Source organism: Cyprinus carpio, chromosome B19 (assembly GCF_018340385.1).
Source record: "Cyprinus carpio isolate SPL01 chromosome B19, ASM1834038v1, whole genome shotgun sequence".
Lineage (NCBI taxonomy): Eukaryota > Metazoa > Chordata > Actinopteri > Cypriniformes > Cyprinidae > Cyprinus > Cyprinus carpio.
In genome coordinates, this window is record NC_056615.1 from 12,705,024 (window position 1) to 12,719,354 (window position 14,331).

At 35.5% G+C, this 14,331-nt stretch overlaps 2 protein-coding genes and 1 long non-coding RNA gene across 3 annotated transcripts; all 3 read left to right on the forward strand.

Moving 5' to 3' along the window:
- Positions 1-70: 70 nt before the first annotated feature.
- On the forward strand, positions 71-737 carry LOC122140730 (tropomyosin Tod p 1.0102-like; the record flags this gene model as incomplete). Its single annotated transcript, XM_042745484.1, has 1 exon — positions 71-737. A coding segment is annotated over exon 1 (579 nt), but the record flags the coding sequence as incomplete, so codon positions are not given.
- Positions 738-1,269: 532 nt separating this feature from the next.
- On the forward strand, positions 1,270-3,192 carry LOC109066578 (coiled-coil domain-containing protein 30-like). Its single transcript, XM_042745365.1, has one exon. It carries the CDS (start codon positions 1,278-1,280, stop codon positions 2,943-2,945), a length of 1,668 nt encoding a protein of 555 aa, XP_042601299.1. The 5' UTR covers positions 1,270-1,277; the 3' UTR covers positions 2,946-3,192.
- Positions 3,193-3,341: 149 nt separating this feature from the next.
- LOC109051861 lies at positions 3,342-3,742 on the forward strand. Its single transcript, XR_002011440.2, has 2 exons — positions 3,342-3,493; positions 3,586-3,742. It is a non-coding gene; the product is annotated as an uncharacterized LOC109051861 (long non-coding RNA).
- Positions 3,743-14,331: the final 10,589 nt, after the last annotated feature.

The following is a 14,331-nucleotide window of genomic DNA, read 5'->3' on the forward strand; positions in this document are numbered from 1 at the left end:
AAAAAAACAATAAACTTAAGAACATAAAAAAAAAAACAAAGGAAAGAAAGAAAAAGAAAAGAACAAAAAAAAAGACTGATGCTCTGAAAAAAGAAATCCAGAGAAAGAAAGATGAACTGCAAATCTTAAATTTTGAAATTGAAAGGTCCAAGCAAGAAATGGCAGAAAACAGAGAACAGTTTGAAAAAGAGATGGAAAAATTAACTCAGAAAAGAGCAGATTTACTGACAGAAATTGATCAGCGAGCCAAGACCAAAATAAAGAAGAAAGATGTAAAAACAATGGTGGAGAGTGAAACACAGACCCAAGCTGCTTTACAAATTGACAGAGAGGACACTGAAGAAGACCAGACAGATGCTGAATTGCAGGCTGATCTCCAGAAACAGATGGATGAACTAGAAGAACTGAGGAACACAATTGAGGTGGAAAAAAATCAGATCGAAAAGAAAAAGCTCACATTAGATCAACAGCAGCAACAGTTAGAAGACATCATGGTGGCCATCAAATGCGAGAGAGATGTGCTTGAGAAAGAGAAGTCTGAACTTGATAAACACATACATATACTCAATAAAAATATCCAGACAAAACAAGAAGAGCTTGAAAAGCTTAATAATAACATTCAAAAGGACAAAAAAGAGATTGAAAACAGCAAAAAGATAAATGAAAGTGAAAAATATCGTATCGAAAAGGAGAGAGCTGATTTAAACAGACTGAAGAAAGAGGCTGAAGACAAAAAAAAAAAAAAACAACAACAAAAAAATATAACTCAACAACAACAAGATAAAAACATGATACAGAAAGAAAAAGAGGACATGGAAGGCATTATAGAAGAAAAGACAAGAACAATGGAGGACCTGCAAAAGCAAATAAACAGACAATTATCTGAACTGGAGATGTTAAACATGGAGATTCAAATAAAGAGACAGAAAGTAGAAATGCATCGCTTACCAGAAGAGATGAAAACAAAAGATCACTCAAAGAGGGATGCTGATGTCCTAAGAGAGGATGTAGAAGTAAAGAAACAAAAAACAGATGAACTTGAGATATATCAGATGAAGACCACCTCAGTAGATGCTGAAACACAAACATCTTTGGATGACTTTAAGAAAACAGATGATGGTAGACAAAAGGAATTAGAAGACGAAACGGCTGCAACAAAGAAAAAACAACCCACTGTGGCCAAGTCAAAAGACACGCACCCATCTGAAGTGCAAGAAATAATGGATTGCAAAGAATGAAGACAATAAAAAAAAAAAAAAAAAAAGAAATTGAAGACAATGATGAAAAAAGAGAGACATGAACTGGAACAAGCAAAAAAAGACTTTGAGAGAAATATAAAGGAATTCATGAAGGAGAATTCAAGAAATGAAGAAAAACTGCTACAACTTACACAAGACAAGGAGGAATTATCAAACAACCTTGATAAGAAAAATAAGGAAATAGAGAGCATCACAGAAGCATTCGTGATAAAGTTGGGACAACTGGAAGAGACTATAGGGTCACTGAAAGAAGAGAAGGAAAACATTGAAAATGAGTTGCTTCAACAAAAGCAAAATGAACAGGAGACACTAAAAATCAAGAGAAAAACAGATGATACTTCCATTGGAAGTGACACACATGCTGAGAATGTCACATATAAAACAGCACTGGAACAACTACAAGACACTAAAGAGGAGAAAAAGACAGACAGAGACAGCAGTCTGGAACTGACTGGCATTTATTGGGCCAAAACAGATGAAGAAACAAAAGCAAAAACCTACAAAACTGACACCCAAAGAGAAGTTCTTCAGCTAATGGATGGCACAACCCTAGAAAGAGATGAGCTAAACATCATGACAGCTGAACTACAGAGGCAACATGACGAAAAGGAGAATAAAATGAAGATCATACAAACTGGCCTTCTTGAGATGGAGAAGGCAAAGGATCACCTGCATAAATTAAGGGATGAATGTAAAACTGCTGAAGAAGAAAAGTCAGTGATCATGGAGAGTCTCGAGAGGAGGAGGAACAGCCTGGAGAAGGTTCAAGCTGAGGTGCTGAGACTTACCAAGGAGACTGAGCATCTCACACAAAGCTATGAATGCAAAAGAAGAGAACTGCAACAAATTGAGACTGACATACAAAGACAGACAAGGACTGAGGAGACTCAACAGGAAACTAATATTCAGAGTGAACAAGAAGATCAAGAAGTAATAGCAACTACAAAATCCATTCAAGAACATACAGAAGATGTTGAGCAGATGAGAACTCAAGAGACACAAACTGAAGACCAGGAAAGAGACACTCTACCACAGTATGTAGAGATAGATGCAATGAAAAGGAGAATACAGGAAATGAAAGATGAACTAAAAAACAGATTGCAAGACATACAGAGGAAGGAACTGGAAAAACTTGGAATGCAAAGAGAAAAAATCGAGTTGGAGCTACGAAAAGCTGAAATCGAAAGATATAATGAAGCCCTCAAGCATGAGAGAGAAACAGACAGACTCATGCTCATAGAAAAGGAAAAGGAAATACTTCTGTTAAGGGAGTGTATGCTGATTGAGATCAATCGACTGAAGAGCGAAGAAACAGAAACAAGTAGTCAGCACTTGGAGATTATGGAGCGCCTCATTAGTGATGCAGCTCTAAGAGTGGACAGATTCAGACGGGTGACGGACAGAGCCGTGCAAACGCTGATGCTGGAAGGAGATGGAGAGAAGATTGGAGGAGCTCAAAGAGTGACAACTGAACAGATGGAAAGTGTCAGTGGAAGGGTGGAGACTTCTCTGGACGTCCTGAGTGAAGACAGGGAGGAAGGAGCGAGAGGAGAATCCCAGAGAGGGGGCGTGGCCGGGCCAACTTCACGGAGATTGCGGCTACTGCACTGGTTCAGACGGTGCTGCTGTTGCTGCTGTCCCAGAAATCCTAGATACACTGTGGAGGACACTGATGACATTTTATAAATGCAGGTCTTTTTCATTTAGAAGTACATTTTCATATGGAATTTGACAGAAGCACCTCCTAAACAAATACAATATATGCATTATGAAGATTTTTATTTATATATTTATATGTAGTATTGAGTGAGAAAAAAAAAAAAAAAACGCATAGTGGATAACATATATATTTAGTCATCTAATTACAGATTATTTGCATTGTATCAAATGTTTAATGTTTATCACAGTTCATAAAATAAAATAATAAATTAGAGCATAAATAAATCTTTTCATGAATACATTCAGAACATCGTGTTTGTGTGTGTAATAACCATAAAATTAACTTCTCAAATAACTCATTAGCATAATGTGTGTGTGTATGTATGCATCTTTTGTTTTCACCAATGTGTAACATAATGTGTGTGTGTGTGTATGCATCTTCTATTTTCACTAATTTGTCAGTAAAACACTCTGGGTCAACTGATCCCGAAAATACGGATACATAGAAAATTCTGTGAGGGATAGATTTCACAAGGATACACAGGATGCCAAAGAGCCGCTAGTAAACTACACTGGTAGGATAATTCAATTACAGAGACCATTTAATTCCGACTGGAGAGCTTTGAGAATTTTAACCCAGTTTAACAATTATGCAATTTTTTTTTAGATGATAACACCATCGGGTGTCCATTAAAAGGATCAAACACCCATGAGTTCCAACATATTGTTTTCAACATATTGCATATTTTTGTCTCACACACAACCAAAACATTATTTGCAATGTCTTGCTTTGGAATGAAATAAATTTAAATCTGAAACTAAAAGTTTTGTAATGTTTTTATATGCATTCACATTCAGATTTGACTAACCTTTTATTGCTGTCATGTGATCTCTTACCATATTCACCATTGTGACATATAATCATGTAGTTGGAAAGAGTTATGCAAAGAAAGAAACAGAAGAACATGTTCAGAAACACAGTGTTTTCAGCTTTAAAACAAGTCAATACAGTTCTGTATTTAGACAGAAAACATTCAGATTTGACTTGCCTTATATTGCAGTCAGATGAACTACTTTACCACGTCATTATGGCAGATCAAACTGTGGCATGTACATAGAAAGAGAAATGCAAATAAAGAAAGAGAAGAACATGATCAGAAATAGTAATTTTCCAAAATAACACACTCATGCTGCACTTTAGCACGTTAATAAAGGTGTTGGTGCATTTAGTGTATTTGTTAGGTTTAGTGTATTCAGATTGAATATTCAAATGTGTTCTATCTTATCATATTCACTATGACATGTAGTTGAAAAGAGACATGCAAAGAAAGAAACAACATGTTCAGAAATATGATTTTTGTTCAGAATAAATTTTTAAAAAATCATATTGCAGTTTAACACAAGTTATCAATACAGTTTTTTAATGTTGTCACATGATCTTTTTTACCATAATCACCATTGTGTCGGCTCAAACCATGGCATGTAGTAAGAAAGAGTAATGCAAATAAAGAAACAGAGAACACTTTAGCGTGATTTGCTTAATTAACTGACTGCTATACTATACCTCAATAGAAAGTGGAGGATTTAGCAATTATATCCTACAATAGAAGAATATAAATGCCTGCACAATGTTAATTTATTTTACTATGGAAAATAAAAAGAATCAGTGGTTTATTTTAGTAATTGATTACAGATAACAGCAGCATCGACTGTCACATTTTCTCATCAGTCAATCGGTTAAAGCGTTTCACAAAACCTCCGCGTTTGACGTCGGAGTTCGGTGCGTGGGATAATGTGTTACCTAGTAACGGGGTAAACAGCTGCCACTCTGATGTCACAAACTTATCGCGGTTCGGTACCAAAATAACACAGTATGAACCCAAAACCAGGAAGGGGCAGTGTGAGAGGGGAGCAAGTCCTGGGTAAGTTACGCACAAACAGCAGAGTCCACCATTCACCAATTAACTTAGTAACGGAGCCGACTTCTAAAACCCCTACAGACACTTTTAAACTAGAGAACAAACAGCTTTTGTGTACGTACAGCACTGATGTTACACGTTAGGTGTTTTGGTATGTTTGTTATGTGTACCTGAGATTCTCATGCTCCGATAAATTGCACGTTAATGATGAATTTATAGTGGCAGAGAGTTATTTTGGGCTATGTTTATATTTCATGGAAAGGCTTTTATTTTCTCCTCAACGAATTCCAAATCATGTTTGTCTTTCTCATCCTTTGCCACAAGCATACGTTATGCTCTACTCGGCAGCACGTGTTAATCGCGCGCCCCCTTTAGTTCAGGTGTCACGTGCAAACAGATGTAGCAAATCGTGCATCAAATGCGTTTAGAGTAAATATGATGATTTTAGAAATTTAAGGAAAGAGGTAATTAGTTTATTTTTTCACGGAATTGCAAACTATAATCGGATTCTAATGATTGCATTTTTAAAAGCTTAATCAAGTTAAATATGTGCAAGTGTATTTTTTTTTTATCGGAACATTAAATACCACGTCGTGTCAGGAACCGGTTCTTTCCAGCGAAGTGATTAAAAGAACCGAATAATGTGTAATGTGTCAGTCTAGTCTTATAGCGTCACATTGAAAGTTTCTGTCCAAACACAAGAGGGCATCAGAACATCATTCTCAACACTTCTTCAAAACTCAGTTCGAGTTGGAAATCGATTTTCTTCTGTGAAGTAAATAAAAAATAATAATAAATAATAAAAATAAAAGAACATGCTAATTCAAGTAGGTCTTCAAGCAGACCTAAAACATTCCAAATCATTTATGTTTAGCCCTTGCAGCAATAGACTATAGTTGCTCATTTTGATCATTAACTATTGTTTTGTCTCTGTATTTCCTGTAAACCCTGACATCAGCTTGCTCTGCATGCATATTCGTTCCTGTATGTGCTAATATTAAATGATATCATTTTAAAGCAAGCCACAACATAGCAGCTTTAATTACCTCTGCTCAAAGCACATCTTCTAATTGGCATTAAATATTAAATCCCTCTTCCTGTTGTAATGCTGCAAAAATAGTTTACACAAATCTGTGACACCAACTGACACCAAGCCAAAGAGGTGAGAAGTCATAAATATTGATGGGCCAGAACTGCTGTGCTGGTTTAATTATCCTTACTGATTAAAAGAAAAACCTAAAGCTTAAATAGATATTTCTATTGTCTATGTTACAGCCCTGTAAAATAAATAGAGAATTGACTAGGAAAGTAAATGGAAAATATTTTATTATTCTGTAATAGCATCATTAAAAGTGGAAAAGAGACAGTGGGCAGTGCAGTGCCAGTTTTGCCTTAATAAATGGAGTGACTCAGCTGTGTAGAAGAGGCTCATTAGCAGACTTCAGTCAGGGTCTTGTGCCCCAGGCCATAGTCTCTCATGTACAGCCTCCCCCCTGCTGGATGAGCCACATTTGGATGTGCTGTAAAACCAGGGGAAGCTATAGAAAAAGATATATGGCCACTAAACCCCAAATGCGTGATGGTTATGCTCCTTCATGCAGGTCAGTGGATAATGTAATTTAGTGTAATGAATCTAAAATGCAAGGTGGAGGTTGACGTTGCTATATATGCACACAAACACACAGCATTTGAAATAAATCTGCGATTATTCCTCAGCATTTGATTTCGGAGCAGTTGAAACCTGCCATAAATCATACCGGCACATGTGACGAGATGTTTACCGCAAGCAAACCCAAGCAAAGGTCACTTTCTTCCCCTTTACTGCCAAGAGCTGTCACACATCACATTCTTGCACAAACATCCCACGCAGGGAAAACACAGGACAGCTCGGTGTCCGGTAGACAGCGCTTGTGGATTGTTTCTATTTATTATGCAAATGTTAAAACATATCACTAATTGGTTTTCTGCATGAGTGGCATCTTTGAAGCAAATGTCTGGCTGCTGGTTGACACGCACATATTTAACATAATGAGTTTTCCTATTGCCATCTGTCTGTGCAATCGGTATATTGGATGTGAGACTAAATACACAGGACATTCATTTTAACAAGAAGTTTTATATTATGACTGGCTTGCCATGGTATACGGTAGGCTAAGGGTTATACTCTATATGAGGGGCGATACTGGTAGTATTATATTGGTTTAAAGGAGAAAGCGTTATGATTGAAACTTAATTGACAACATCAGTTCCTATATCAATCCTTAAAAATGAGAAGCATTAAATGATGAGTAGTCACATAAAGAGAATGTTAAACTGTAAACCATGAGGACACATAATAATGCTTGTAGTACTGAGTGACATACATCTGAGAGTATATCAACTAAATATTGAGAAGAAAATTAGGAAAATCAGCAAAAGTGTGTTATTTTTCAGTTATTTTAGAGCATTTATGCTTTACTCTCACATCCCAATGAACACACTGCATGTGGCTGCCTTTTTAATTGAACACATCCTTTTTGTAAATTAATAATTTAATGTACTTTTTTTATTTTTATTGTCATTTTTAGTTAAATCAAATTCTAAGTTTTGAATCTAACTGTGTAGGCAGTTGTTCAGAGAAAATTACCTTCCTTAAAACTCAAACAAAATAATCAATCAAAATTTCTCTCAAAACCCCAACAAACTAATTTTTATGAACAAAAACAATTAAAAACCTTATCAACAAAAAGAGGAATAAGCTTAATTTTCTTCTGTAGAACACAAAATACATTTTAAAGAATATTTCAACAGTTTTTGTTCATGCATTGAAAGTCAGTGGGATCCAGTGTTGTTTGGACCCAAAGTTCATCAAAATGTCTTCTTTTGTGTTCTGTTTAAAGAACCACTATATCTTTGTTTATAGTGGTTTATAGTAGTGAGTTGTTGCTCTGTTTATAGTGGTTTATAGTAGTGACTTTTATTTCTGTGTGGCCATTCTGAAGCAGGTTTTATTCTCTTCCTTTCTTTTTTAGAGTGGGTTTTGGTTGCAGTGCAATTACTAGCCGGGAAAAGTTAATGAGAAGCAGATTTTCTTTGTCTCTCTCTCAATGTGTTTACATTGCATTTTTCAGAACAGAAGGGAATTTGTTCCATGGAAATGCCCTGGTATGTTCAATGCCAGATGCATATGGCTGGTTTTGGGTTTGCTGAGGAGAATCATTCAGTCTGTGCTGCTGGTCAGAAGGGGCAGTTTGTAAGACTGTGTGTTATGCTGTTAGTGTCACAGAAGGCACATTTGAAATGTCATTTCAGAGCAGAGAACAGCGGCCTTATCACGTCCTCCTTCTGTCCAGTGCCTCGAGGGGACAGATCCTATTGTTTCTAGAAAAAGGTGAGAGGACAAGGATAGATTATACATATACCCTCACACACACACACACATTCGCATACTTATCACACTGCCAGATATGTGTCCGCTCTATATCTCTCTCTCACACACTGACATTCAGACAGTTGAAACAAATGAAAAGGTGCTTTTTCTTTCAACCCATAAAACACTCATCGTGAATCTTGTGTTCTGTTTGCGGTCAGTGGCTTTAATGAGGTCCACTCGTGTGACTGCACAGATAAGGAAAAACCTCCAAATGCTACAATCGTTCTTATACTCGCCTCTTTTTTACAGACCAGTCCGACCAGCCATTCAGCACCTTGGAGAGCAGCAGCACGCTTTCTTTGAAGTGCAGATTGTAAGAGATTGTGCTAATTCAGCATTTATTGACCTTCATGTCATAAATGCTCATAGACATGCACCATAGACTCACTCACCTATTGTTCTTTAATATGTGGGTGTGAATGAATGTCTTTAATAGAATATTTTTTTTTTTTGCAAATGAACTAGCATCACCATGCCTGTAAACAATGTTTGTCATATTGCATAAATGTGCATAGTGAATGTAAACAGAATAGGTTAATTCCCATTGAATAATTCAAGGAAAGATAGACACAGTGAAATTTTCATTTCAAAGGAAAGTTCTACATAGTGATCATAGACAATAAACAACCACTTTCTCTGATATATAATTGATAAAAAAAATAAAATATAAAAAGATATCTATATCTATAAAACCACACACAGTGAACAAAAAAATTTTTTATAAAAAAAATAATCTATATTATTTTATATATAATATATTATACAAACTATTAATCGTGATTAATTGCATCCAAAACAAAATTTTTGTTTACATAATATATTATGTTGTTTACATAAAAATATGTTAAAAAGTTTACATAAAAAATATGTTCTGTTTATATATTAACATCTTTATATAATATAAAATATGCAATATAAATGTATATGCATGTAAATATTTCCAAAATATACTGGGGGTGTGTATTAGAACGAGTCGTTAAATATTCACAGTACACACACATATATTTTGTAAACAAAAACTTTTTTTTGGATGCGATTAATCATGATTAATCATTTGACAGCACTAATATTAATATATAAAAGCGTAAGTGAATGTATTTATAACTAATATTTATATCACATTATATTCATAATATACAGTAAATATATGACAATATTTATAGTTAATCTTAAATGAAATAAATAGTATATAAAGTTAATATTTTTATTTATTTTTTGTGTATAAAATAAAAAGTTTGAAATTGTGTGTGTGTGTGTGTGTGTGTGTGTGTGTGTGTGTGTGTTTTAAATTATACATAAATATATAAAAATATAAAAAAATAAAAATATAAAACAATAAGTTATATATGTTTTAATACATTAATAATTTTATACAATAATACAATAATTAATATGTATTTGTTTTGAAATAAAATAGCTGTATACACCCTAAGAAATTTAAATATTAATTGAATTTACACATAATGTAACACTTAGGCCCACATTTGAACAAAAGCATTATCATAAATGATTTATAACCAGTGGGATGTAATTCAGATTTTGTTTATTATCAGGTCCTTTCAGGCCCTCCTAATTACATACCTGTCCCGTGTGATGAATGCAGAGTATACTGATCTGATAGTCTTTTTTTCATTTTGATATGTACTCTCTCCCACTGAGGCCAACTGAGGAGAGCTAGTACTGTGAGTTATTTTAATCAGTCTAATTACTGCAATTGTTTGAGAGAAAGAAGAGGTCTTATGAATGATAGCCTTGCTTTTACAGGCCGTTTATGTCCTTCCTTGAGGAATTTCATACAGAAACAGGACATGGAATGTAGCTCTTTTATGTTTCCCACTCTAAAGAAATCTGTAGTAGATATAGTTAGAAGTGACAAGATGCATTCACTTAATTGGTTGGTATGTATTCCTGTCATGTTGCTTATTATGTTTGCTTTATAATCCAAATTGGATTCTAGTGTTAGAGAAAAGCTCTTCCATCATCATCACTCTCTCCAACTCTCTGTGATTGATAAACTGCAAAAGAAGAGAGAGCTGAACTTCAGAGTGGATTCAATAAACCAAATTTATTGAAAGGAATACAGAAGACAGTCTGATGATAGATTGTTATAATTGCTCTGTGTGCAGACAGAGCTGTCTGATCAATTGAAATGTAAAATGGCATCTTTACGGTCAGAGGAAACCCTGACGTTAATTTGATTTACTTCACATTTGCTGGGCTGGAGTGTTTTTTGATAGGCCACATTAATGGCTGCATTAGTGGATAAAGTGCAGACTCGGGCCTGGAGAGCTTTATAATTTCCTTTTTAGCACCAACCTGTGATGTCACCCAGCACAATTGCCTATTAAGAGCTGCATCTCTCTTCAGAGACTTACATTCTGTGCTGTAGATTTTTTATGGTTGAGGAATTTGGGTTCATTATCCCTGTTTAAAAGGGATATTTTTCCTTTGTCTTTTTAGTGGTCATTGTCATTTAGCAATAGGTCATCCTTTTAACTAAGTTTTGTAAAAAGTAAACAATGAAGACAGAGATGGAATGGACATCTTTGTTTTTTCATATATAATTTCATAACAAATATTATGTATGTGTATGTATGTACAGCGGGTAAAATAATTACTGAACACGTCATCATTTTTCTCAGTAAATATATTTCTAAAGGTCCTGTTGACATGAAATTGTCACCAGATGTCGATATCAACTCAAGTAATCCATACATACAAAGAAAACAAAACAAATAATTCAGAAATAAAGTTATGTGTAATAAAATGGAATTTTGGAAATTTTTGGATTTTTTTTTTTTTTTTAAATGCATACAAATTCGTATGATGTATATATGATGCTGTCATCGCATACAAATTAAAAAAAGCATCCATCCTGACCATCTATCCTGATCCAGTTTTCGTTTGCCCGCAAATTAAATATGGCATCTATCCTGACCATCTATCCTGATCCATTGTGCTTATGATGATGAATTTGTTGTGGCAGCAATGAGAATGAGAAATAGACAAAAAGTTATTTTAAATTAAAAACTCATGTACAAATAATGAGAACAGTATAGATGTACTTCCTAATATCCTGCTAACAGCAAAGGAAGGCGTGAAGAGGGATGAGCCCTGTGTTTAAAAATTGGTGTTTACAGAAAACAACAAAAATCCGCATTTACAGTCATGATGTAGAGCCACATCTCAATGTTTTTCCCAAATAATTATCATAATTCAGATTGGATGGATCGAATGAACAGTTGTTTTGCAGTGAATTCTTAATGACACTCTTTGATGCAAACAAGAGACCGCCCATATTAAAATGGATGTTTGCATCTGGGGTGAGAATATTTGGCTAAGAAAGTCTCAAATTCTTCATCACCCATCAAACAAATAAAATAATTATCAAACAAACACACAGCAGTGAAACAAACACACAGGAGTGAATGGAGTGTATGTGGTGAGATGTGGTTGACGCATTGAATTTGTATCACTAATATTATTTGACCGGCACTAATGGAAGTTGTTTGAGAGTCTAAGTGGTGTTTATTTCTGCTTTGTTTACACTTGTCACCGCACATAGTTATTTATTTATTTGTATTTTTTTTAAGTGAAATGTTGGAGTGTAAAATCTATCTATCTATCTATCTATCTATCTATCTATCTATCTATCTATCTATCTATCTATCTATCTATCTATCTGTCTGTCTGTCTATCTGTCTGTCTGTCTGTCTGTCTGTCTGTCTGTCTGTCTGTCTGTCTGTCTGTCTGTCTGTCTGTCTATATCGATAGATATAATTGCAACAAAATGTATAATACAAATTATATTTAACTTTTTACAACTGTAATTTTGTTTAATTTAAATAATATTAATAATAATAGTAATTAATATAATATTTATTAACTTTAATGATTTAAATTAATAATTTAGTTAATTAATGACAATGCATGTTTTTCTAAAGATTTGTATTTCTTGCAGTGTAATATATCACTCTTAATATATGTACGCAACCATATAGTGTTTTCTCTAATCAAAGCTTTCTCTCTCTTTCTCTCTCTTTTTATATTATTTATTTTTGTAGTGTCTTTTGATCCATATGTGTTAGAAGAGATAATTAAAATGAATGGGACCCCTGAACCATCTGTCAATCAATGGATGTAACCACTGTATGTGTGAGTAATATTAGAGTTCACACTTCTGTTCCTCACTGATATTTTGTAAATAGGTTTTTTTTTACATACTTGAGCAGCAGTTTTTGTTTTCTGTTTGCTTATAAATCGGTTTTGAGCAACAGTCTTTTTTTTTAGTAATAGACTCACTCCTACTTGTTTGTGTATGTTTGCACTTGTGTGTGGAGGCTGGTCCCTCACCACTGCTTCTCATTGGTTGCTATGCAGAACATGGGTAGCTGCATGACCCACATTTCAAGAATGCCAAGGTTTGATGCAAATCGTCAATGTTAAAACAACAGGAACAAGCTCACTGAGCATTCTTTCATATAAACAAGAGCTTCGAGTATATAGTATAGTTTCTGGAGTAACACGCCATCCAACCATCACTTTGTTCTTCTCTCCCGCTCTGTGTCTTTCAACGTAAGCTGTTTAGAGTGTGAAATGTGTTCTACTCCAACGACTGAGCACATCAATTTCCCCTGTTTCACGGCAAGGAGGAACAGCCAGCTTCTCTTAACCCTGGCGGTCTCCAGCCAGCTGTCAAAACCCTTCTATTTTTCAAAACTTCCTCTTGTTGAGACGTAATTCAGTCTCTTAAGGCCAAACCCATGATTCTTGGTGCCTCACAAAGAGGGGGGCTTCTTTTCAAATGGGTCCGGTGTCTCATCCGTATGGTCCAGTCATCATAAAAAGGTCAAAACCATTCAGGTTGAATTTGCTGTAGAGTGAATTTGGGTGAAATTGTATTTGCCTCACTCAAGTCACTTGATGTCTGAATTGGGGGCACTTCCGTGTGCAGCTTGAAATCACGGCAGGTCTGACACTGATGTGCAGTAGCAGTTGTTGTTTCACTTGTTCTTCAACTACAAGAGGTGGCAGCGAAGCTGGGAAAATATAGTGTTTAGGAAACATGAATGGCTTGAGAGACTGCAGGACACTGTACTTCATCTAATAATGAATAGTGTGTTTATTAGAACTGATTATATTACACATCTATTTTATGTTTTATACCATGTTTGAATTTTGGATTTATGGCATTCTTAAGCTTTTTTGGGATGAGGCGAATTTGCGTTCTAGAGGAATCATCGGTTGACAGTGCAGGGCCGATTTTCAGCTAATCCTGATCCATTTAGATTCAGAGACATCTCACACTATCAGTAGAATGTACTCTGCAATATGAGAAGGCCTGGGGAGTTGTGCTATTGATCACATTCGTCCTTGAGCTCGGACAGTAACTCTCTGTCTGAAAACAATGTTCCACCCAAGATGAGAATATGAGATCCATATAAATACAGCGAATCATCTTGGGGCTCTTGTTTTGTGATTGCTTTTGCTTTTTGTAGAGATGGAGAAATTGAGCCATGCATGTGGTCCTAGAGCTCTTCGTGCACAGACTATCCATTCAGTTAGGAAAACCTTTAGAAGAAGAGTGGAGTGTTTTATGGAGTGCTATTGCAATCTTAGTCCAAAAACAAGTTGCACACAAAACTGTATACAATACGAAATCAGAAATCCTCCATAGACTGTAGCTCCGTAGCCGCCCCCCACCTAGCTGGAATCTGTTTTTAATGTGCGCGTGTCAGGGTGTAATCTCCATTGTCTTAGAGAATGCATGTCGTCACATGGCACCCCTCATGCCTGGAGGATAACAAGCCTGAAAAACCACATATTGCGCTTTGCCAAAAGGAAAGGCTGCGATGCAGAATCATTGCGGCCTGCTGTCTGATTGGTGTTGAACTCCACGACTGAGCAAAGGAGTGGAACCACCCCAGACATGGAGCACACTGTCTCTAGGAAAAAAATGCTGCCAATGCGCGCTCATTGGCAGACTTGAGGAAGATTCTGGGGGGTAGTGGGGCGGGGGGGTGCAAAAATGGGGGAAGGGAAGGCAGGGTATTTCAAGGGTGAAGAAGATGAAATACTAAAC